The 25340-nt window shown below is 42.3% G+C and overlaps 1 protein-coding gene across 5 annotated transcripts in view; it reads left to right on the top strand.

The window, feature by feature from the left end:
• BRF1 (BRF1 RNA polymerase III transcription initiation factor subunit) overlaps window positions 1–25340 on the top strand; it is a 298365-nt gene that overhangs the window by 84904 nt on the left and 188121 nt on the right. For 3 of the 5 annotated variants that reach the window (XR_009760784.1, XM_061612347.1, XM_061612348.1), the window contains exon 4: window positions 6177–6208. The exons of the other annotated variants lie outside the window; for them this stretch is intronic. Coding sequence is in view for 2 of the 3 variants with exons in the window: in XM_061612347.1 (XP_061468331.1) it covers window positions 6177–6208 (32 nt within the window). In the remaining variant the exon portion in view is untranslated. The remainder of the gene's footprint in view (window positions 1–6176; window positions 6209–25340) is intronic. 5 annotated transcript variants of the gene reach the window in all.

Below are 25340 nucleotides of genomic sequence, written 5' to 3'. Positions count from 1 at the left end.
TCTACCCTCAGTAAAGATCCCAGATACTACTTGCTCCTTCCTCCTGACATTTTCTATCCCAGCATGTTGCTGGGGATGAAGTCACTCTTTCTGTGATTCACAGTCTCCCAAACTGTGTATTTTTTTTTAAGAGAGAGATTAAAAACAAAGGGGTGTTTTTACAACTGCTTCCTATTGATAATTACTCTCACAGCTTGTATAATACAGGCCAACCCATGGATAGAAAGTGACACATTTCCCCTTTGCAGTATTATCAGATACTGCTGCAGGCAGGCCTAAAATCTGTGCTCTGAAATTTTCTTAATCTTGAATGGATATCTGAACCTCTTCCATCAAACAATATTGCTGTTTATGTATATGTAACACAGATACAGTGTTGTAGTCTTCCATTCAGACTTTGTTGTTCTAAGCCATCATTACAACACAACTGGACTGCCTTCAAGTCGATCCCGACTTATGGTGACCCTATGAACAGGGTTTTCATGGTAAGCGGTATTCAGAGGAGGTTTACCATTGCCTCCTTCTGAGGCTGAGAGGCAGTGACTGGGCCAAGGCCACCCAATGAGCTTCATGACTTTGTGGGGATTCGAACCCTGCTCTCCCAGGTCGTAGTCCAGCACCTTAACCACTACACCACACTGGCTGTATCATTGGTGGTTCCATTTTTTCCCTTAAGGTTTGTGGATGTGCGAGGCATTTTGTGTGCGCGTATATGTTTACAGTGAAAGAGTATGTATGTGATATGGTTTGAATGCTCCTACACACTCACTGTATTGACACTGGGTTGGATCCAGCATCCCTTTGGCAGAACAATCCTTACTAGATTCTCCTCCAGGTGCAAAAAAGGGAGGAGGCAATTTTTGGCAATTCCTCTTTCCCCATATGCCCCCTGAAAAGTCTGCTGAAGAGATGCGGAATCCTCCAGAACAGTGTGTAGGGGGAAGTGTGTGTGGGGCAGGCGGGCTGAGGGAATCAGTGAACCTGCCTCCTCTTCTGCTCATGGAAGATTCGGTTAGTGGAGCAGCAGCCTCTGCTGGATTGGAATATCATTTTCAAAATGAAGGATGCCCTTCCTATTCCCAAAGGGAGATGCCTAGATCCAGCCATTAAGTATTATTATTATTAATTATACTTCTATTCCATTCATGGAGCAAGGAATTTAGGGTGGTATACATGGTATCCCTCCCTTTCCCTTTTAATTCTTGCAAGAATAGGGTAGTGTGACAGGGTTAGGCTGAGAAATACTAAACTGCCCAAGGTTGCTTTGTAAGCTTCAGAGCTGAGCAGGGATTTGAACCTGGACCTCGCTGGTCTAAGTGTGTGGTAGTGGGAGGGAAGCATTTTTTGCTTATCCTTGTCTTCTTTGCAGCCGCACACAGAATCTCCCACACTGTTCTGGGATGTTCCCAAACCTTTAGAGTTATCTTTTCAGGGGTATACAGGAGGAAGACTCAGTGGAAATGCCCCTCTTCCAGTGGGAGTGTCCTCCTGAGTGGAGTTGCGCACACAGGGCTCTGGATCCAAGCCAATGCAACTCCATCTAGAACGGCAGTGCTTCAACTTTTCCCCTATGTACAATCTGAGCAACCAGGGTTCAAATCCCCACCCAGCCATGAAGCTGACTAGGTGACCATGGGCCAGTCACTGTCTCTCAGTCTAACCTACCTCACAGGGTTGTTGTGAGGATGAGATGCAAGGGGGTGAACTGTGTGCACCACCATAAGCTTCTTAGAGGAAAAGTGGGATATAAATATAAGAAATAATAATAAATATGGGCAACCCTTCATTTATACGGAAGGAAGCAACAGTGGTGTATTTCAGGGCTGTGGAGTCAGTATGTCAAACCTTCGACTCCGACTCCTCTATTTTTCTACTGTCCGACTCCTTCATAAATGGCAAATGTATATAATTTTTCTACTGTCTGACTCCTACTCTGACTCCTTCATAAATGGCAAATGTAATATTAATATTAAAATATTAATTTTATTTTGAAGTCGGAGTCAGTACATTTCTACCGATTGTGACTCCACCCAAAATTGCTTCTGACTCCACAGCCCTGGTGTATTCATGGACCACGGAGACCAAACCTGCCACATGATCTCAGCGAATGAGAAAGCATAAAGGGGATAGCTAGAAACAGCTTTGAGGCAGGCAAAATGATTTATTTCCGTGTATCCTGAAAGCAGGAATAAAACCTCGGCCTCTTGTTCCACTGGTAAAGCAGTTGTCTAAGGGCGTATCTATGTGATGGGTTCACCCCGGGCTGGATGGGATTGTGCAGCCCATCTGATCTGGTGGGCTTTGTGTAACGGATCTTTTGCCTCTCTCGCTAGGCTCCTATATATATTCTGTGGTGCTAACAAATGCAGGTGGGATACTGGGTATGGATGTAGACAGTCGGGGTTGACTTCACTTAAGAACTGACTTAAGGTTTTTACAAGCTATTGTGGCAGAAGCAGGGCCTTGTGACAGGGGAGCATCCTTAAATCTCCAGAAAGACTTCTGAATTTCTCTGCAGTGAACTGCTCACAGGAGGAAAAGAAAAATCAGCAAGTTCAATGAGTTTTTTTGTGTCTGCTTCTGATGGGTTCTCATTATAGAGAAGTGGTAAAGATACTGAGCTGCAAATCCCTGGCTCAAATCTGGCCTGTGCCACAAACATCCTAGGTGGTCTTAGGGAAGCTACCCTCCTTCCCTTGGCCTTAGTCCCTCCACCTGAAATAAGATATTAATATTAATATTATTTACATTTCTGTCCCACCTTTCCTCCAAGGAGCTCAAGGTGGTGTACATGTTTCCTCCCTCTCCATTTTATCCTTGCAACAACCCTGTAAGGTAGGTTAGGCTGAGAGACAGTAACTGGCCCAAAGTCACCCAGCAAGCTTCATGGTTGAGTGGGGATTTGAACCTGTCTCTCCCAGGTCCTAGTCCAGCACTCTAACCACTGCATTCCCCGGGCTCTCACTTGACTTACTTTTCAGAGTTGTTGTAAGCCTTATTTTATGAAGATTGTAACTAGGTAATGCATGGGGAGCACTTCAACACTTGAAAGCTCTGTACAAATATTTATTTACTTCATTAAGATTATGCCAATGTAAATGGTCTGCAATGTGCAGTATAATTTTACAGCACTTAACTTTTATCAAATTGAGTGTGCGTTTGTTTTTATTCATATCTTTTTGTTTTGTTGAATTCACAATATTTAAACTGAAATGTGCTGGCTAAGATCTACTTCATTCTTTATTTAGTTGAAAGAAAGATTGTAATTATGAAAAAGGCAGCCTTGACTAATACATCAAAGCGCTGAAGTTTTCTAATGCTGGCACAAGCTAAGAAAACATTTCATAATCTGAAATATTTGCATGAAGAAAATGATTAATATACATTGTATTATTTGTCTAGTGTTCTGTTTGAGTACCCCAGTCGCTCTAAACGTTTATCCAGCCTTTGCAAAGGCCTCTCAAACTGTGCAGTTTGCAAAGTCTCACTGTTGGAAGTTGGGTGAATAAAAATAATCCTGACCCATAGGTGACCAGTAGGAAGCTGGGTGTTGTGGCACTCCTTGAATGGGGCTGGGAAGGCTCATGGCCTACATTATGGCATGAAGGCTGTGTTCTTGTCTCCAGTATGGCTGAATACACTAGAGGCAAAACTGTTCTAGGGTACAAGAGGTTGGATATGTGTTTTTTAGTACATCCTAGAACAGGACCATCTCATCCTTTGGATTTGAGTTGCATTACGCTAACTAGAAAGGTTCACCATCACAATGCTGATCAAAACTACTTCCAGCTCAGTACTAGAGCATGTGCTTTGTGTGCAAAAGGTTCCGCATCCTTGGGCAGGTGCCAAGGCCCCAGCACTTGGGTAAAGCCCACTGCTGATCCCTGCCCTAAACCTCCTTTAATTTTTTTTGACCTGGCACTCCAAGCAGAGCCAGGTGTCTGGATCTAGTCATCCTTTTAATTTTTCACAGTGATGTAGCATCACTCTGGAGCACTGGGGAATTTTTTTTTTTTAAGTGGAGGGAGATCCAGCTACTCAGTGCTGCTTGGGCCACTGCAACCCACTGACAGCGAAGAGGGCTCACAAGAGAACAATTTGCCCAGAGCGCCTTCAAACCTGCACCTGTATTGGAATTCTTAAAAGATATTGCAATTGTTTTATTGCTTGTGTGTTTGCTCCCTTGGGCTCCTTTGGGAGTAAGGGCGGGATATAATTTTTTTAAAACAAAAAACCTGGAGCTAGCCTTGATGAAGCTCCTTTGGGTGCTCCCCTCTCCCCCCGCTTCACAGGATTATTTTGAAGATAAGATGGGGAGGGAGGGAACCAAGAGCTCCTTGGAGGAAGGGTGGAATGAAAATGTATTAAATAAAGAATAAAAATACTTTTCGATTATACTGTTTTTTTTGGATGGCGATCTCTCTTTCTGTAATGAAACCCTGTAAAGTGCCGCATAGACAGTAAATAATGGATACATGGTGCTTTACAAATAACTATACTTGGCATGTCATTCTCTGAGATCTCCCCGGCAAAAACACTTGCAGCGGACAGCAAGATCAGCAGAAAATTTTGAAAAGCCGGTGTCATTCTTGTTATTGAAATGAACTGTAGTCTTTGTGGGAGAGTGGTACCCCAAAGATAGATGCGATCCCAAGAAAGGCCAGCTCTGCTTCTGAAATCCCATTGAGCAAAACCTGGCCAAATGCTCTAACTTTCCTTGTGTTCCATTTGACTTAGGCACACCTAACTTTTTGTTGTTGATAGTAGCTGATATCCTATTGGTAGAGGTGCCTGTGAGTAAATGCATCAATGAGGTCTCTTGATTAAACATTCCCTCGTATTAGTTGTTCCTGCAGGAGGGTGCTATTGGTATTTGGCTGATAAGCCACAAAAGAAGCAAGCTTGCTCAAAGCAGTGAGGTGTTCAATATATCTGTGTCTGTCAAACCTTTGGATAGCTGAGCTATGTTTTTAAAATTAGAGGCATTTGTCATTCTTTCTGCCAAAATGTTTTATTTTTAAAATGTACAACAGTAAGAATTCCCTGTTCTCAGAGGAGCACTCCTGCTGTGTCTTTGCATGATCTGGGTGTTCCTCCTGTTTCAAAAGACAGCAAGTCTGAGCCATGACTCATGCAGAGATGCACTATGCTGCCTCATTGGTGGATAGTGACCTGGAGCTGAAAAAAGGAGGAGCAGCACTGAGGAGGCAGCTCAGATTTGGACTATTGAATTTGCTACCACAAGATGGCTTTAAAATGGAATTAGACCAGTTCATGGGAGGTAAGGCTATTCATGGCTACTAGTTGTGCAGCATGCCTCTGAATACTAGTATTGCCCTCATCCTACTTGTGGAATTACCAGTGCATCTGATTGTGACAGGATGCTGGTCTAGATAATGTAGGCCTTTGGCCAGATTCAGCTGGGCGTCTCTTACATTCTTATGCTATGGAAACCAACGACAAAAAAAGACATGCCTGCAGATGATACTCAAATATGGCATGCCAAATTCTTTGGGGTATCTTGCTGCCTTCAGAAGCAAATGATTTTGTTCCACTCACTGTGGTGGCTTGTTCAGAGCAAGTTTCCCTGCTCCTCCCCATCACTTTACACCAAGGGAGCGGGGAAACCTGCAGTGTGGTGAATGACATTGCACTGTGTGTCTGGTTTTATTAGATGTTATGGGAAAAGGAGGAGTGTAGTCCTTAAATTCCAGAGGGTGAGCAGAGCACGCTTGGCTCTCTTTTATGATAGCCCCTTAGTGTATTTAGAAAGTCTGGAGAAGCTATTTGGGAAAGTGAAAGGTGTGATTTGTGTATTTCATAAAGCACCCTTCTCCCCAGCATTTCCCCTATAATTTGATCAACCTCCTGTAACATTTAGTTTCATCCTGAAATTGATGCTCTTGGTTAGTATATTGGCTTAAACACCACGCAACTTTGTTCTTAACAAAACAACGACAAAACTCCTAGACACTTGCAAAACGCTTATGTGTGAGTGGAGTGCGTATGCTTGGAAAACCCCTAACCACCATCGCTTAATGAACCAGGATAAGGAGATGAGGCACCCTGTTTATGTACATTCAGAACAAAGTGCTTTTGTCTCTCTTCCCAGTTGCCAATCAGATAGCAACTCTGCAGGCCTGAGTATACACTTAGTTCCTTAACCTCCACCACAGACATGCTGCTTGACCTCAGCGATCTCCTTCAGGTATTGTATCTCTTTTTATTCAGATGTTCTGTTCTAACATTAATCCTTGCACACACATGCAAGCAAAGAGTTAGCAATGCGGGTGCTATTCAGGAAACCTTAATTATCTCTTGTTTGGTTTAGCAGTGCTGGACAGGAAAATCACAGGGATTGGAAATCGGGAATAATTTCTATGCAATTAGAGCAAGTGTTTGGTGCCTCTTTCCCTTCTACAAATAACAGATCAACAGTTAGCATCATTATGATGCTAATGGTTATGCCGCTGAGGCAGTGGCCCAAGGTCAGAGTTTATATACCAGCTTTTCCCAACCTTGTGCCCTCCAGACGTTTTGATCTACAACTCCCATCGGGTCAGGCCCTTGGTCCATCTAGCCTGGTGTTTTATACGCTGACTGGCAACATCTCTGTATGGTTTCAGACTGTGAGTCTTTATTATTTATTTACTATTTATTGTATTTCTTACCCACTCTTTGCCATAAGGTCCCAGGGTGGGTTGCAACAACAAATTATAGAATGATAAGACAAATAAAACAGTTACAACCATAAGTCAAGGAAAGTATAAAAATAATTACAGACAGTTCCACACATAAAAACAATGCAAACATTGAAAACAACTCCATATATGAAAACAGTTAAAAATAGTTCCAATACAGATGCACAGTGGGAAAGATCTCCACTTAAAAGGCTTGTTAAAAGAGCAAGATCTTCATTGGGCACTGGAAATACAACAGAGACTTCACCTTTTAAGGAGGGAATTCCAAAGGGTAGCTTTGAATATTAGGCAGGTGCCATCTCTGCTATCTTTTTGGCGCCTTTTGAAGACTTTCCTCTTTCAACAAGCCTTTTAAGTTGAGACCTATCCCAGTCTGCATCTGTGTCAGAATTGTTTAATATGTTTTTTAATAATGTTTTTAACCCTTTTTTACGGTTGTTTTTTAAATTGTTTTTAATGCTGTTTTGTATTAATGTATTTTAAGATCTGTTTTTATGAAGTTTTAAAGTTTTTTGGTGCTTTGTTTGCCGCCCTGGGCTCCTGCTGGGAGGAAGGGCGGGACACAAATTAATTAATTAATTAATTAAATAATAAATAGCTCCTGCTACACTAAAGACCCAATTCCTATGTCATATGGAATGGACCTTCTGATGAGATGGTATGTGCAGGAGGCCCTGGCCTGTAGACTAAAGTGATCAGCTGAATATATAAAGGGAGGGACTATCTTCTGGGCATCCTGGTCCCAAGCTGTTTGGGGCTTTGTACGCTAATACCCAGCACCTTTAACTTCCCCAACCCCAGTCCTTTTTTCAGTAAAAAATGAGATGCCAGTACTCATACTTTGATAAAAATTGCTGTGAGTGGAAACTCACAATGGTTGCTTTGGGGAGCAAAAAAAGAAGAGATGCCTGTATTTCATTCTAGGGCATGGGTTCTCAACAAGGGGGGAATTCCCCCCGGGGGGGGAATTTTAGGGTTCCAGGGGGGGAATTGGGACCACTATTCAGCAAAGTGTGATGTCCTGTAGATTATGTACAATCTGTAAAATTGTAGTTTGTTTTTAATTTAATCTGCGACATTCAATAAAGTTTATTGAATGTCACAGATTGAAATCGATTCTTGAACATGCAGCATTATTTTCATTTGCAAAATTAAATTATTATTTAAAGACCAGAAAGTGCTCCAAGAAATTCTGTTATAATATAAACTAAGAAATTTTTCTCTCACGAGAAACACCACCGTCACTCGCGAAACGTCGACACCCTATGAGAGACTATTTTAGGAAAGGGGGAATTATATTCTGAACAATGGTGAAAGGGGGGAATGGAGCAAAAAAGGTTGAGAACCACTGTAATCTAGGGAGTTCCATCACACACAGACAAAAGTCTTCCCCAACCCCACCTGGAAACTTGGGACCTTCTGCATCCAAACTAGATACTCTACCGCTGAGCTGTGGCCCTTCCCCCTAGTCCAAAACATCTGGGTGGCACCAGGTTTGGGAAATCTTTTATACTCTGTTCAAACTAGCTTAAAAAACAAAAAAGACTGATGAAATAGAAGAACACAGTTAAAAGGGGAAGATAAAATATTTTAACAGGGACATCTGGGGGTTACTTGAAAATATAATGATGGAAGAAAATGTACAAGATGAATGCATGTGGGCTTTGTCATCTTTTCTGGATAGTTAGCATGATGGTTGGATGAGCTTCAGGCTGTTGTGTACTTGCATAAGAACGATTTGGACTGAAAGTACACAAGGTGTATGGACAAGTGCATTAAGGATTGTCATCTCAATGGTTATAAATATAAGTGTTGCATATGTTTGATGTGACCATCCCATGGCAAAATATATTCTGTATACAACTTAGTTGGTAGAAGTTATTTTTGGCCTCTCCAGCTGTCTCTAGTAACTGCCATCCTCTCATCTCTTGCATGGCGCTTCAAAGAACCTTTGGGAATTGCAGTAATTTAACAAATTCTGATTCTCAAAGGAGCTAATTCTAAAGATAGACACCATATTACAGTACGGCAGAGATGCTGTGGAGATGGTAGGATTTCATTACTGCCAGTGCTGGTTTTTATTATATGATGGATAGTTCTCTTTGGCAAAATGATTTAAATTTTTTCCTCTGTACCAGTATATATCAATCTTTTCAGACTCACTTTTAACATCAACTTAAAACATGGGGGAGCACTATTGAATATAGAAGTCCCTTTTTCTCCTCTTTTGTCCCTATTCTCGCCCCTCCCAGTCTTTCTCTTTCTTTTCTTAAAAATTCCAACAAAATAAACGAACAAAAGAAAAGGTGGTGATGCCATTGTTATAATCCACTGTAGGTAGTACAGAAATAATATATTTTACTCATTTTATGTATTACAATGGTTTATATTCTTCCTTTCTGGATCTAAATCCTTCAATAGTGGCTTACAATTAACATGCATATTTTTTTTAAATAAAAAGGACTGCCCCATCTCTCTGTTGTGTCGTACTACAGTTTCCATGATTCTTTGGATTTGTTCCTGTTAGCCAGTGTTTGTTTGTTGGTTTGTGTGCTCGTTTTTTAAGAATTTATACTCTGCCTTAAAGGGCCTTTGGCCCTTTCAAGGTGGTTTGGTCCTTAACCCTGGCTCCGCCCACTTTCTTTGGAGCAATAGACTGCAAGGCCTCAATTGGCCCCAGAAGACTGCAAACCTGTAAAGAAGACTCAACTGGGAAAGTCAGAGCCTCCATAATATTCAATACAAATAAAATCTTCAACATACTTTACAGGGACAATAACCATAAGAACATAAGAAGAGCCTGCTGGATCAGGCCAGTGGCCCATCTAGTCCAGCATCCTGTTCTCACAGTGGCCAACCAGGTGCCTGGGGGAAGCCCGCAAGCAGGACCCGAGTGCAAGAACACTCTCCCCTCCTGAGGCTTCCGGCATTTTGTCACAGTTGGGGTGTCATCATGAAAGATAACAAAAATAATCTGTGGGACATTAATGAGTTTTTATTATGGCATAAGCTTTCGTAGGCCAGAACCTAATTCCCATACATAGTATATCTTAATTGAGTTTGAAATAATAACAGATTTTACAATAAACAAAGAAATAAGCAATCATTTTTGTTACTTTTTTAGTCTAAGTGGAGTCATGTACTGTCTTGATATTGTTTTGAAGTTAAACTCTTGTGTTCCTGAGCTTGATTACTTTAAGATTTGTAATTGAATGGCCAGGAAGCTGGCTGTTGTTATAGGATTGTGGGGTTGGTCTGGATGATGTCTTTGGACCCCCTTTCCAGCCTCTGATTTTGAATCTGTATGGAAGATGGAGTTAGCAGATAAACCTGCTGGACTAGTCAAACCGGTTCCTTTCATAAGGTAATGTGTCCAGTCAGGTCCGTCAAGTGCTGCATTAACACAAGGTTAAGAAAAGATGTATTGCTACAGGAATGAGGGTAGCCCTCCCCGTCCCCTGCTGGGGAAGGAAGTGGTCTCTCTGTGTTAGGGTTGGTCTCATTTGGAGCTGGAAAGACAGAGAGAGGCTTGTTCTCCATCCTGAATCCCTTGCTATGGCTTTGGGGACTCTCCTAGAAACCTAATGTTGGAGTGTTAATGCTGTGAGTGACTCCAACAGGGGCATCACTACGCAGGTGCGGGGGGTGCAGACCGCACCTGGGTGACACCAAGAGGGAGGTGACACCCAGAGCCGTCTCTAGCTCTCCTTTTGCTGGCAGTGCCCACCAACAAGGCCGGTTTTAAAGAACAGCCAGGGCACTGGCCCGAGGGCCCCAGAGCTACAGGAGCCCCTGAGGGGCCCTCCGCTCCCCTTCCGTGATCTGTGCACCCCCCGCACCCCTGCACGGCCCCCCACCTGTCTACAGTAGTCTTTACCATTGCCCTTAATTAAGATGGCGGCCGCAGTTTCCCTAAGGTACTGAAGCCGCTGCTGCCATCTTAGTTGATGGCAGAGATGTGCGTGTGTAGCACGCACGTGTGCCATCAACAAAGATGGCAGCAGAGGCTTCATTCCCTTTAGGGAAACTGCAGCCGCCATCTTAATTAAGGGCAATGGTAAAGACTACTGTAGAGAGGTAGGGGGGCCGCGTGGAGGGCAGGGGGGCGTGCGTGCATATGCGCATGCACACCCACCCACCCACCCACCGGGGGGCCAGGGCAAGCTGATGCCCAAAGGCCCCTGCGTGCCTGGAGCCGGCCCTGGGTGACACCATGAGTTATCGCACCGGGTGACACCAACCCTAGTGACGCCACTGCGCTCCAGTCTTATGCTCAGGTAGTATATACCGTAGAACCCTGCTGTAATGCAGGGCTTGGGGGGGTAAAGGACACACCCGCTTGATAGGGTTTCTGTCAAGTGCCCCATTAACATGTGTAAGGATTCGGCTAAGAAAAGCACATTCTGTAAACAGTATTTTACTCGAGGGACATCATCATTCCAGCAGTATATAGAAATCTGCAGTTCAGCAAGCTGCGTTATAGCGAGGTTCTACTGTATGTGTAAATAAATGGTATATCATAAAGACACCACAGTCTCTGCTGACCTTCATTCCAAGGAAACCAAACTCTGGGTAAGTGCATGAACCCCTGCAAGTCTCACACTGCTCTGAGTTTGGGTTGTGTGCAATACTGTATATCCATCCATCCATCCTGATTCTTCACTTATGCATCTGATGAGGAAGTAGACGCTGAGGAAGTAGAAAGCTTATGCCTTTAAAAAAATAAATACAGCTAGTCTTTAAATGCCACAAATTCATTGTTTCCCCCCGATACTTCAGACTAACACAGCTGCCCTCTCCTATTTTTATATGCAATTTAGACAAAAAGAAACAATGTCAAACTGCCTAACAGAGTGGGTATGAGAGAGGGTTTTTGTCAGCTAACGTGAGCTTGCTCAGCTAGCCAGCTTAAGCAAATATGAGATAGCTTTAACCCTGCTCTTAAACTGGTAGTTTTTTTGGTCAGTGATATACTGGGGCCTAGAGTGGTTGCAACAGTGGTTCTCCCCCCTGTAGAATCCTGATATTTTTTAATTGTGTTCAGTCCACCATTCTCACCAATTCACCATGGATGGATTTGTTATTAGAAAACCTATTCTGAGGTTGATGATTCCGCTGGTGAAAGTACACCTACAACATCCTGCAGTGGAGACCTGAGTGCAGGTCCGAGAAACTTGGCTAAGGAGAAGGGAGAGTCTTCCAAAATTAGAGCTCATAATGTGAAGGGAAAGCCAGGACGACAAGACCAGGATACTGGGAAAAGAACCTATGAGTGTCTCCCATATGATTTGGTAACAGACAGAGTATACTGTGACATCCGTTACAAATTACATGTTAAAGCCAAATGTGTTTTACAAGTTGAACCTATACTGAGTTCGATGGTGCTTATTCCCAGTTTACTGTGCACAGGATTGCAGTCATGTCCCTAAATTTCATTATGAGATTTTATTCATAGTTAGTTTTGAATGTCTCTGTTTTTAAGGTGAAGTTTGTAAGCAGTGTGTTGGAAAAGCAAGATATATAAAATCCCGGTGGCATGGCTCTGGATTTTACTGGGGAGCATGGCTATGAGGGGGTGTCATGATGCACTTCACAGTTGTTAGGAATTGCCCTATAATATGCTTGCACTCATTTAAAGGATACTTAGTTAAGAGTCTGAAGAGAAAAGATTGCCAATACCCTGAACTCTGTACATTGCTCAGAAGCTGAGATAGTGCACAGCAACTGTTTTGCAGTCTGCACTGGCTCAGAGAGTACAACCATGCCTTTTCCAAATAAAGAAACCCATGTTTCTATAATTTAGTCAATTTCTTATTGTTAAGTCACCTTTCTGAATGAAGGAGAAACAAGACTTCTGAAATTAAATTAAATTTAATTTAAATTAAATTAAAGAAAATTAAAATGTTCCCCAACAGACTTTTGTGTGTTATCTGATACCAATGGAACTAATTACCTAGGGATGTGGTGATCTCTGCAACACTGGATGCATTCAGTAGGCACCTAGACAGCCACCTGTTGGGTTGGATTCCTGCATTGAACTAGGGGGTTGGACTTGATGGCCTTATAGGCCCCCTTCCAACTCTATGATTCTATGATCTTTCTTAATGTCAAATTTGTGTCCATTTATTCTCTTGTGTAGAGATGGACCAATTTGTCCTATGTACATGTATGTACATTTGCAGATATTAAAGTGAGCATCCTAAAGGCAAATTTCAAATAAAGGACACAATGGGAAACTACTGAGATATCACTATAACCACTGGCACCACCCACCTTTTCATAGACTTGGCCCAGGCCCAGCCCTCACGGGGAAATTGGGAAGTCTACACTCCTGTCTGTGAAGTAGTTTCTTAAATTCTTAACATGTTGATTTGCCAGGCTTTTGAGATTTCTGTAGTCAGAGAAAATTACAGTTAATGTACAACTCGCTGGGTAGATTTTATTCACAAACTGAATGGTCATAACCACGTTGAAGTCAGGAAGAATTTCCTTCTCTGGTCAGATAAGTGAGTTTTATGTCCAGATGTGATGATGGAATCAGGAGTACCTCATGTCTTTCTACTGATTCTTTGTAAGCTGCTCTGGTAGCCTTCCTGGCTAAAGAGTGGGGTCTAAATCTTTTATGGAATGAGGACCACATTTGCCCTTTGCTAGCCCTCTGAGGGCCACATTCCACTGGTAGGTGTGGCCACCCACACTCTTGTATGTGCATGCATGTATGTACACTCACAGCACAAATACAAGAAGACATACATACAGATACAGATCAGCTGAAGAGGAGGGTTGTTGCTTCTGTTCAGCTCATCCAATAATCAATCTGATGGCTAGGTAAGGTGTGATTTGCATCCCCATCTGGGTGCTAGACTCCACCCCAACACAGTCTACTTTATTATTATTTTGCTGCCATCTCCAAAATCATTGGAGGGAGGCAGAAAAATTTGAACTCAGGCTCCTAAACTAGGGGTGCGTCACTCCTGGAATAAAACAAATCACAGGACACATGAATGGCGCCTTTTTCCCTAGAGTAGGGCACTGAGGCTGCAAACTTGTGGGGTGTACTTGTGGATTACTTATACGAAAAAGAAAAAAAATTTGGATGACACGGATTATCTAGATCCCTTTCAATCTGGTTTCAGGCCCGGCTATGGGACTGAGACGGCTTTGGTCGCCTTGGTGGATGACCTACGCAGGGAAATGGACAGGGGGAGTGTGTCCCTGTTAATCTTGCTGGACCTCTCAGCTGCTTTTGATACCATCGACCATGGTATCCTTTTGGGTTGCCTAGCTGGGATGGGACTTGGAGGCATGGTTTTACGGTGGCTCCGGTCCTTCCTAGAGGGACGTACCCAGAGGGTGATCATGGGGGATGTCGGTTTGACCCCTTGGCCATTGACCTATGGCGTCCCTCAGGGTTCTGTTCTGTCCCCCCTGTTATTTAATATATATATGAAGCCGCTGGGAGAGGTTATCCGGAGTTTTGGGGTTCGATGTCACCAATATGTGGATGACACCCAACTCTACTTCTCCTTTCCATCTAACGAAACCAAGGAAGCCGTCAAGGTTCTGAACCGTTGCCTGGTATCAGTGATGGATTGGATGGGAGCGAACAAGCTGAAATTAAATCCTGACAAGACAGAGGTGCTCCTTGTCAGTCAAAGGGCGGATCAGGGAATAGGGATCCAACTTGTGCTGGACGGGGTTACACTCCCCCTGAAATCACAGGTTCACAGTTTGGGAGTTCTCCTGGACTCGGCCTTGAACCTGGAGGCACAGGTCTCTGCTGTGGCAGGGAGTGCCTTTGCTCAACTAAGATTGGTACGCCAACTGCGCCCGTTCCTTGACCTGTCAGACTTGACTATGGTGACACATGCCTTAGTTACATCCCGTTTGGACTACTGTAATGCGCTCTACGTAGGGCTGCCCTTGAAGACTGCTCGGAAACTTAAACTGGTTCAAAGAGCCGCAGGCAGGATGTTAACTGGAGCTGGGCTTAGAGAACATACAACCCCGCCGTTGTACCAGCTCCATTGGCTTCCAATCTGTTTCCGAGCACAATTCAAAGTGCTGGTTTTAACCTATAAAGCCCTATATGGCTTAGGTCCAGGCTATCTGTTAGATCGTGTCTCCCTCTATGACCCTGTCCGAGCTTTGAGATCATCTGGTGAGGCCCTACTCACTATTCCATCTTTCTCACAAGTTTGCTTTGTAAAAACACAGAATAGGGCCTTTTCAGTGGCTGCCCCTAGACTGTGGAATTCCCTCCCTAGCGAGATTCGACTGGCTGCCTCACTTTCATCCTTTCGTGCCCAGGTGAAGACTATTTTATTTAGACGGGCTTTTAAATAATATAGTCATATTTTTTAACTTATTGTTGATTTAATCCATTTTTAACTGTTTTAAATTGTATATTACTTGTTTAACTGATTGTGGTTTTTATCTGTAAGCCGCCCTGAGTTCTTTGGAAATAGGGCGGGGTATAAATATTTTAAATAAATAAAATAAATAAATAGGTGATAAGATCCTGGCCTGAGATTCTGGAGAGTCCATCCTCAGTCAGAATATGGGGAACGGCCATAGCACAGGAATAGAGCATCTGCTTTAGGTTCCAGGTTTAGTTCCCAGAATCTCCAGGTAGGGCTGAGAGAGAGACTCCTGCCTGAAACCCTGGAGTGTCACTGCCAGTCAGCATGGACCCAGGGGTGGAGAATCTAATTAGGCCTGTCTGGCTTCCCCATTTGGACTGTGAGGCCATTTTGGCCAAGTCACACCCACCTGCCCTACACCTGGTATCATATATGATACCAGATGTGGGGCAGATAAAGATGTGGCTGAACTAAAGGGCTTTTGCCAGAGTGTTGTAAGTGCTGACAATCATTGTTGGGGCGCTGACAATCAGCATTGTTGCTGATTGTTGGGGCTTGCTTAACTCCATGTATGGGCACAAATACGTCGTCTGATGTCATTGCGATGAGGATGTGGCCTACTGGCCAGGTCTGTTTCCCCGCCTCTAGTGTAGACAATACTGAGCTAGATGGACCAATGGTCTGACTTGGTATTAGCCAGCTTCTTGTGTTCCTAAAGCACTGTGTTGACTGGCCAGTCTTACAAGAACCTAACAACTAGAGTACATTATGCTGTAATAGATGGACAAATATTCTGACCCACCTTTAGGCAGCTTTATGACAAAAGAGATTTGCTGGTGAGGAGAACTGATCTGTCCCCATGTCTGGCCCTTGCTTGTCTCCCTATACCCCTTTCCCTAGCATATATATCTCAGCTGGATTCTCTTCTGGATATAAATCCAGGGCGGCATAATATGTAGATAATATGTAGTATGGTTAAAGAAGTAATTCAAAAGACTGAACTAACAGTTAAAGAACATAGTTTCAATAGATGTTGAAATTCCTGCTTAGGAAACTGTCTTGATCTCTCTTGGCTGGATGTCACGATCTAATAATTATTTCCCCTCTGAAGTATTTATTTTGTAATCTCCAGAGTGAAACTGTGGGACTTATTTTTACAGTATGTTTTGAACAGCTGTTAACTTGATATGGTATCCAGTAGCTTGAGTGCCTTAGATATCTCTGACTGGAATTGCTCTTCTTGACCTTGATGACGATGAAGCACATGAATTCCTGTCCTCCTACTTACCTGCAATCTTTGGTAGACTAAGTGCTATTGCGATTGGCGTCACATCTTTTGGGAATCAAATTTGTTTGGCAAAAATATGGCTTTCCATTTGTAGGTTGCACAGAAGCTGGGAAAGGCTATTTAAAATATTTACAGTTTCTGTGGCTCTTTCTGAATATTTAAAAAAAATGTTTTAGTAATTCTTAGGGTAGCCCTGTAAGGCAAGTCTGTGTTAACCTCAAACAGGGCTCCACAGTTCTGCTTGCTATGCCCACCTCAGTGAGTGTTCTGTTTTGCTCTGGTGAGGATAATGAGGACAGCCTTCCTCTTCCGTTTGGAGTGGGAGAGTCGGTGGGGTTTGTCCCCACGTTTGTGATAAGCTTAAGAAGTTCAGCAGAGCTATGGGAAAGATGATCCCTGCAGTTGCACGGGCACATCCTTCCCCCAGCTCCAAACATGGAGCATAGGGAGGGGGATTGCCCCGATCTTGCATGGAGATGCAGTATGAGGTTGCAGATGAGGGAAGGGCAGGGTTCTGGTGATCACAGATTTTGGCTTGGTTACCAACATTTCAGCTGGAGAGCTGGGGCTAAGAGCATATTGGCTTGTCTAAGGGAGACTGTGGCGAAGGCAACTCTTACCAGTTATGCTACACCAGCTTTCAGGTGCTGCAAAGATAGCGTGAGGACCTGTAGGAAAGAATTATCTTCAAAAAGGCAGCTTGAGGCAACCCAAAAGTGGAAGATGCCCATGCACTTTTTAAGATGATAAAAAAACATGTGAGAAGCAAGAATTTTGAATACATGCAAATGGCACCCCCAAAAAGGCTCAGGGCAGAGCACAATAAATGGATACAATGCAGCAAAACTGGAGATAAAACTCCAGTTCAAGCTTATAAATACTTCATAATTCCAAAATGAAGTGTGAGCATGTGTGTGTTCTCCAGCTGAAGCATCAGTAACACTTGCTTATCAAGGGAGTCTAAACCAATTTCTTACTGCTGACTTTTTGTCCTGGCATTAAACATGCATGAGGTATATGGGAAAACCCAGTGGAGCAATGGAACAGTGTGCAATGCATGCAGACTTCCTATCTCGATCAGTGATAAAACCAAACGCTGAGAAATTGTACTTAAGAGTCACTTCCGGGAAGGGTGACTTCGCTTGTGCCTGCTTTTGGGACGGGCTCCCGCCTCAAAAGAAGCTTATTCAGATATAAATCAGTCAGAACATTTTTTTTTTTTTTGACTGATGAAATTTCTCCCGGGCAGGGAGAAACGTAGTGATCAACCTCAAAGCCTGTTTTTGTTGGGAGGACTGGATTTCATTAATTTATGAGATAAGGTCCAGCCAACAATGCCGGACGGACTTCCTAACAAGCTCTATCTGCTTAAGCGATACGTTTATCTTTTCTTTAAAGAGAGAACGGACTAACAGGCAAGCACCCTTCTTTCTATTATTTTTTTTACTTGGTTTAAATTGTTGCAGCAAAAGGAGATTTGTCAGATTGATCGGCTTTGGACAACTTCTGGGTGAGATATAGCTCTTCTCTGTTATTCACGAAATTAACAGCTTATCTCTGTTTCTGTCGCAAAAAGCTGTCCTGGAAGTGCATTCTAAAGATAATAAACAGAAGAGGGATTTCTATTCCTGATTTCTATTCCGAGGAATATTATATTGTCTGGGACTGTTCTCTTTTTGGTCTATTTTATTTTGACGAATCTGCTTCTTCACGATGCCACTAACTGTTTTGATGCTGGGAACTAAATTTGTTTTGCATTCTTGAACATAGAGAGATAAGGCAGGTTGCTTATACTGTGATGTCATCAAGCCTGGAATATTAACCCAATTGTTGCTGAAATAAGAAGTGGTTCTTCTTTATTTTTGTTTTGCTTTGTTTTCGTGGTTTTAAAAATGGCAATCAAGAAAGTGGCTGAGAATCTGGAAGTAATTATGTTTCAGAAAATAATGGATGAGATTGAGATAACGAAACAAACCCTGCGACAGGGTAGTAAGGAGCTGAAAATTGAACTGAGCAAAATGACGCAGGAGCTTAAAGAAATAGGGGATCCTGTGAGAGAGGAGAATGAGATCAGAGATGAGAAAAGAAAAAATAAAGGGAAGATACAAGCCCTGGAGATTGGAACAAATGTGGAATTGGAAAAAGATCTGGAGTTTATGGATTTTAGAAATAAAATCTACTGTTTGGAATTTAATGTTATCTCTGAAGAAATTAATGAAGATATTAGAGATAAAGTTATCAATGGCTTGGATAATCTTCTGGACTGGAATGATGTGATGGAGCTTGATATAGAGAAAATCTATGGAATTAACTGCAGCCATGTGACAATGGAAAAACTCTTAAGAGATGAGCCAGTGCATTTTGTAAAAAAGAAGAACACAGATATGACTTTACAACAGTATTTCAGCAACTTATTCAGAATGGATGGCAAGAAAATATTTGGGATAGAGGAAATTCCCATCAGACTCTTATTATATGACTATGGCTACAACAGCAAGATTATTATGGAATACTGATAATGGAAGATTGGACACTGAAATTACTGGACTTAACAGGACTATTGAAGATGGAAGATGGAATTAATAGGGATAATGGAATAATGGCTATTGAAATTATTGGACCTAACAGATTCTGATGAGATGGATTAATCGAAATGTTTATTTGGACTATGGTTATGACAATAAGATTATTATAATTATTAACGAGATGGATTAATTGACATGTTTATTTGGAGAAAAATTGATAGATATATTTCTTAAAGAATTGAAACCTCTCTTTGACTTTTTGTGGAAAGAATAAAGTAATGTTTATGAGATTTGATGATTAATTAAGATAACTACTGGAGGAAAGTGATTTTATAATATGATTTAAGAGACAGGATTGTTATATATTGTAGACCTATAACTGATTTGATATGTGACAAATGGGAAGTCAACATTTTATTTTTTTTTGTTTAATCATTTTTGTTTTGTTTTGTTTTTTGTCTTTGAATGTTTTATGATTTTGTTTTCTATGTTTTATGAAAATTTGAATAAAAATTATTGTAAAAAAAAGAATAAAAAAAAAAGAAATTGTACTTAAGAGTTTAGATCAGAGATTCCCTCGAGCCCTTGATATCAAGTGTTTTGTGTAGAGCTAAGCTGTCTGCCTTGCTTGTGAGTGCAAATGGGAAAAGTGGGATAAGTTAGGAATGGAGACAGATTTTTTTTTCGGAGTCAGAGTTGGTAAGATATTGTCTTTGGTGTGTATGTATGGAGGGACCATTGCTTAGTGGTGAAGCATCTACTTTGTATGCAGAAAGTCCCAGGTTCAGTCCCTGGCATCTCCAGTTAAAAGGATCACGTAGCAGGTGATAAGAAAGACCTGTGTCTGCCTAAGACCCGGGAAAGCTGCTGCCAGTCAGAGTAGACAATACTGGACTGGTATACAGTCATTTTACTATCTGCTCTTGTTGATTTTTGGCCGTAGTGAATCAAAAAAGCTGCCCTGGGCTCTTTCTAGGAGGAAGGGCAGGATATAAATCAGTAAATAAATAAAAAGAGAGAGGTGTACCATAGCAATAATGGCTCTGTTAAACAACCTTCAACTCTCTATTGCAGGTGTGGGGAATCTTTGGCCTTTCAGATGTTGGTGAACTACAACTCCCATCAGCCCCAATAAGCATAGCCAATGGCAAAGGATATTGGGAGTTGTAGTCTAGCAACATCTGGAAGGCCAAAGGTTCTCCACACCTGTATTGTCCTCTGTCTCCAGCCTTAGATAAAACTAGGTAGACGGAAATCCAGTAATTGCTGAAGCAGAAATCTTCACCGCAGATGTCTGGAATATATTTTGAGAGAAGCAGGAGAGGCTGCAGTGGGAAGAAAGGAAGGTGAAGTCCTGCCATGTGAACAGAAATTGTTGCTAATGCAAGGGCAGCATCAGATATCTTATCTTTGGAAACTTTTGTAGACCTAAGAATAGAAGCTACTCCACACAGTCATTAGAAAAAGTAAGGTTTGATTTGTGTTGGAAGTGGGGCAAGAGCAACTCCTGTTTTGTTATTTTGTTTATGTTCCAGAAGGGAGATAGAGTTAGGGTCCTCCAGATGGATAGGCTTGACTACCTTTACCTGTGATGCTGTGGCTGACTTCCTTCCGTCGCTAGACTGATACGTCTTAAGGGAAGCTTATCTGCCCCTCCTCCTTCCACCCTTTCTTCTCTTCTCTGACTGTCCTGGAGAGAGGAGACCTTCGTCTCTGCTCTCTCTCTCCTAGCCATGAGGGTAACTCCAAAGCCTGGGTGTTGCGCCTCCAACTTAGTTAGTTAGAAGTAGGTATGCTTTTCTATCTACTATGTATTTCTATAAATAAAGTAGCTTTTCCTATTTTACTGAGTCTTAAGTCTGAGTGATCCTAATGCAGGGTAAAAGCCTGCTTAGATAAACGCACACATTGGCACACACGCATTTCAGACCACTGTTTTTCTCTGCTTAACAAATATACAAATTTACACAACAACAATTTGGCTATTTAGAATTTTAGTTTGTAGCATGATGGCTGCATTCAGTGAAAATTTACACCCAGATCTGGTAAAGGAAATCTTGACTATGGTTTGGTGAGATACTTGAATAGACAGAGTTGGCTTGCTGATCACAAACGAGGTTCTGAAATCATAATTTGAATTGGATATGCACAGCATGGTTTGCATGAAGTATGGTTTGGCATGTCTGAATTGACAAATCATAGTTATGGCCTTTACTCTGCCTCCAGGAAGTCCCTGCATTATAGAAACAGGAGCTGCTAAACAGATGGAATACAAAAGCAGACAAGCATCTCTAAACTATGGTTTGCCCTAGGCTGAGAACCTCAGTTCATGGTTTGGTTTTAAATGGTTAGTGCAGACCATGTGTTGGTGAAATCCTGTGATTGAGTTTATATTTCTCTTGCACATCTGAGATGCTGGAATGACATTTGATGTGTACTTTCAGGACACTAGTCAGAACATCAGCTGGACTGGGCATGTATTTTCAATTTGGTGGGATGGGTGAGGAAAATGAAAAATATATTGTAATGTCATCTCTCTCTTGAAGATTGAGATATCAGAATGAAAGATGGTTCAGATGTGGTGAACCTTTGGCGCTCCAGATGTTGCTGAACCATAACTCCTATCATCCCTGCCCATGGGCCAAGCTTGCTGGGGATGATGGGCATTGTAGTTAAGCAAAATCTGGAGTGCCAAAGGTTCACTACCCCTGGATGGTGTGCATGTTTAAGATCAGTACTTGGAAAGTTAATTTTAAAAAGGAACTAGTTCAAGTTCATGCTGTTCAAAAAGGAAGTTGTTCCAGTTCTTTTGGAAAATAAACCAATTCAAGTTGAAGGTTCATCCTTGGCATTTCCCCCCTCAGCATTCAGAATGTTACGAACTGCTGTGCTTAAGTATAGGGCACAAAAGTAGGAGCCATGCACAAGTAATAAGATATCTGACAGACAGAATGTCAAGAGGTGAAGCTTCCCCATAATTGTATTTCCATTCTACAGAAGGCTTACACTATTTTATTTATTTATTAAATTTATATCCCACCCTTCCTCCCAGGAGCAGGATTAATTTGTGCCAGCCACACAGCTGTAAAACGCACAAGGCATCTTTTGTTTTATTTCTATACTTCTCACTGCAAGTTGTTTCTGTTGCAAGAGAGTGAATCTCTTCACAGGGAAGATACAGGAAATACTTCACATTCCTTCCTTCTGATTGCTTTGCAACAGCAATAAAGTGACTAACTGTGCTTATCAATAGAAGAGCTCCCATATCTGTCTAATAAGCCTTAGAACATGACCTCCATGTTTTGCTCTCTAACTTTTTTTATAGATGTCTGACTGACTTACTTTCATTTAAAAGGAAAAAACTGACACCTGGTCTCATGCTGTGGTGGATAGAAGGAATGAACATGGAGATGAATTAGAAATAATTCAAAGTTATATCCCAGAATGAACTGAGTTCACTTTTCATTCACTTGGCAATTAAGGGAACTACTTTCAGGTGTAGTTCAGAGATTTTTGAACTAGTTCATTCCAAACACTGTTCAAGATGCAATTCTGTGATATTACCACACTTATTTAAAGGATGGGGGAGGGGAGAAAGATGAAAGTATTGGTGGCGGAGTCGCTCTATACGTGAAAGAAGTCATTGAATCCAGCAAGCTCGAAACCCCAAAAGAGGCAGACTCCTCCACAGAATTGTTGTGGGTGGTGATACCATGCCCCAGGAGGGACTTAATACTGGGAACGATCTATCGTCCCCCTGATCAAAATGCTCAGGGAGACCTCGAGATGAGATATGAAATTGAGGAAGCATCCAAACTAGGAAATGTGGTAGTAATGGGTGACTTCAACTACCCGGACATAGACTGGCTGCATATGTGTTCCAGCCATGACAAAGAAGCAAAGTTTCTAGATATTCTAAATGACTATTCCCTAGACCAGTTGGTCATGGAACCGACCAGAGGGACGGCAACCCTGGACTTAATCCTCAGTGGGGACCGGGACCTGGTGCGAGATGTAAGTGTTGTTGAACCGATTGGGAGCAGTGACCACAGTGCTATTAAATTAAACATACATGTAACTGGCCAATTGCCAAGAAAATCCATCACGGTCACATTTGACTTCAAAAGAGGAAACTTCACAAAAATGAGGGGATTGGTAAAAAGAAAGCTGAAAAACAAAGTCCAGAGGGTCACATCACTCGAAAATGCTTGGAAGTTGTTTAAAAACACTCTATTAGAAGCTCAACTGGAGTGCATACCGCAGATCAGAAAAGGTACCGCCAGGGCCAAGAAGATGCCAGCATGGTTAACGAGCAAAGTCAAGGAAGCTCTTAGAGGCAAAAAGTCTTCCTTCAAAAAATGGAAGTCTTGTCCGAATGAAGAAAATAAAAAAGAACACAAACTCTGGCAAAAGAAATGCAAGAAGACAATAAGGGATGCTAAAAAAGAATTTGAGGAGCACATTGCTAAGAACATAAAAACCAACGACAAAAAATTCTATAAATACATTCAAAGCAGGAGACCATCTAGGGAGACAATTGGACCCTTGGATGATAAGGGAGTCAAAGGTGTCCTAAAGAACGATAAGGAGATTGCAGAGAAGCTAAATGAATTCTTTGCATCTGTCTTCACAGTGGAAGATATAGGGCAGATCCCTGAACCTGAACTAACATTTGCAGGAAGGGATTCTGAGGAACTGAGACAAATAGTGGTAACGAGAGAGGAAGTTCTAAGCTTAATGGACAATATAAAAACTGACAAATCACCGGGCCCGGATGGCATCCACCCGAGAGTTCTCAAGGAACTCAAATGTGAAATTGCTGATCTGCTAACTAAAATATGTAACTTGTCCCTTGGGTCCTCCTCCGTGCCTGAGGACTGGAAAGTGGCAAATGTAACGCCAATCTTCAAAAAGGGATCCAGAGGGGATCCCGGAAATTACAGGCCAGTTAGCTTAACTTCTGTCCCTGGAAAACTGGTAGAAAGTATGATTAAAGCTAGATTAACTAAGCACATAGAAGAACAAGCCTTGCTGAAGCAGAGCCAGCATGGCTTCTGCAAGGGAAAGTCCTGTCTCAGTAACCTATTAGAATTCTTTGAGAGTGTCAACAAGCATATAGATCGAGGTGATCCAGTGGACATAGTGTACTTAGACTTTCAAAAAGCGTTTGACAAGGTACCTCACCAAAGGCTTCTGAGGAAGCTTAGCAGTCATGGAATAAGAGGAGAGGTCCTCTTGTGGATAAGAAATTGGTTAAGAAGCAGAAAGCAGAGAGTAGGAATCAACGGACAGTTCTCCCAATGGAGGGCTGTAGAAAGTGGAGTCCCTCAAGGATCGGTATTGGGACCTGTACTTTTCAACTTGTTCATTAATGACCTAGAATTAGGAGTGAGCAGTGAAGTGGCCAAGTTTGCTGATGACACTAAATTGTTCAGGGTTGTTAAAACAAAAAGGGATTGCGAAGAGCTCCAAAAAGACCTCTCCAAACTGAGTGAATGGGCGGAAAAATGGCAAATGCAATTCAATATAAACAAGTGTAAAATTATGCATATTGGAGCAAAAAATCTGAATTTCACATATATGCTCATGGGGTCTGAACTGGCGGTGACCGACCAGGAGAGAGACCTCGGGGTTGTAGTGGACAGCACGATGAAAATGTCGACCCAGTGTGCGGCAGCTGTGAAAAAGGCAAATTCCATGCTAGCGATAATTAGGAAAGGTATTGAAAATAAAACAGCCGATATCATAATGCCATTGTATAAATCTATGGTGCGGCCGCATTTGGAATACTGTGTACAGTTCTGGTCGCCTCATCTCAAAAAGGATATTCTAGAGTTGGAAAAGGTTCAGAAGAGGGCAACCAGAATGATCAAGGGGATGGAGCGACTCCCTTACGAGGAAAGGTTGCAGCATTTGGGGCTTTTTAGTTTAGAGAAAAGGCGGCTCAGAGGAGACATGATAGAAGTGTATAAAATTATGCATGGCCTTGAGAAAGTGGATAGAGAAAAGTTCTTCTCCCTCTCTCATAATACTAGAACTCGTGGACATTCAAAGAAGCTGAATGTTGGAAGATTCAGGACAGACAAAAGGAAGTACTTCTTTACTCAGCGCATAGTTAAACTATGGAATTTGCTCCCACAAGATGCAGTAATGGCCACCAGCTTGGACGGCTTTAAAAGAAGATTAGACAAATTCATGGAGGACAGGGCTATCAATGGCTACTAGCCATGATGGCTGTGCTGTGCCACCCTAGTCAAAGGCAGCATGCTTCTGAAAACCAGTTGCCGGAAGCCTCAGGAGGGGAGAGTGTTGTTGCACTCGGGTCCTGCTTGCGGGCTTCCCCCAGGCACCTGGTTGGCCACTGTGAGGACAGGATGCTGGACTAGATGGGCCACTGGCCTGATCCAGCAGGCTCTTCTTATGTTCTTATGAAGAATATGTTGCAATGTGGTATCTAAAGTGC

The sequence above is a fragment of the Rhineura floridana genome, chromosome 2 (assembly GCF_030035675.1).
Source record: "Rhineura floridana isolate rRhiFlo1 chromosome 2, rRhiFlo1.hap2, whole genome shotgun sequence".
Classification (NCBI taxonomy): domain Eukaryota; kingdom Metazoa; phylum Chordata; class Lepidosauria; order Squamata; family Rhineuridae; genus Rhineura; species Rhineura floridana.
This window is presented reverse-complemented; position numbering and strand designations above follow the sequence as displayed.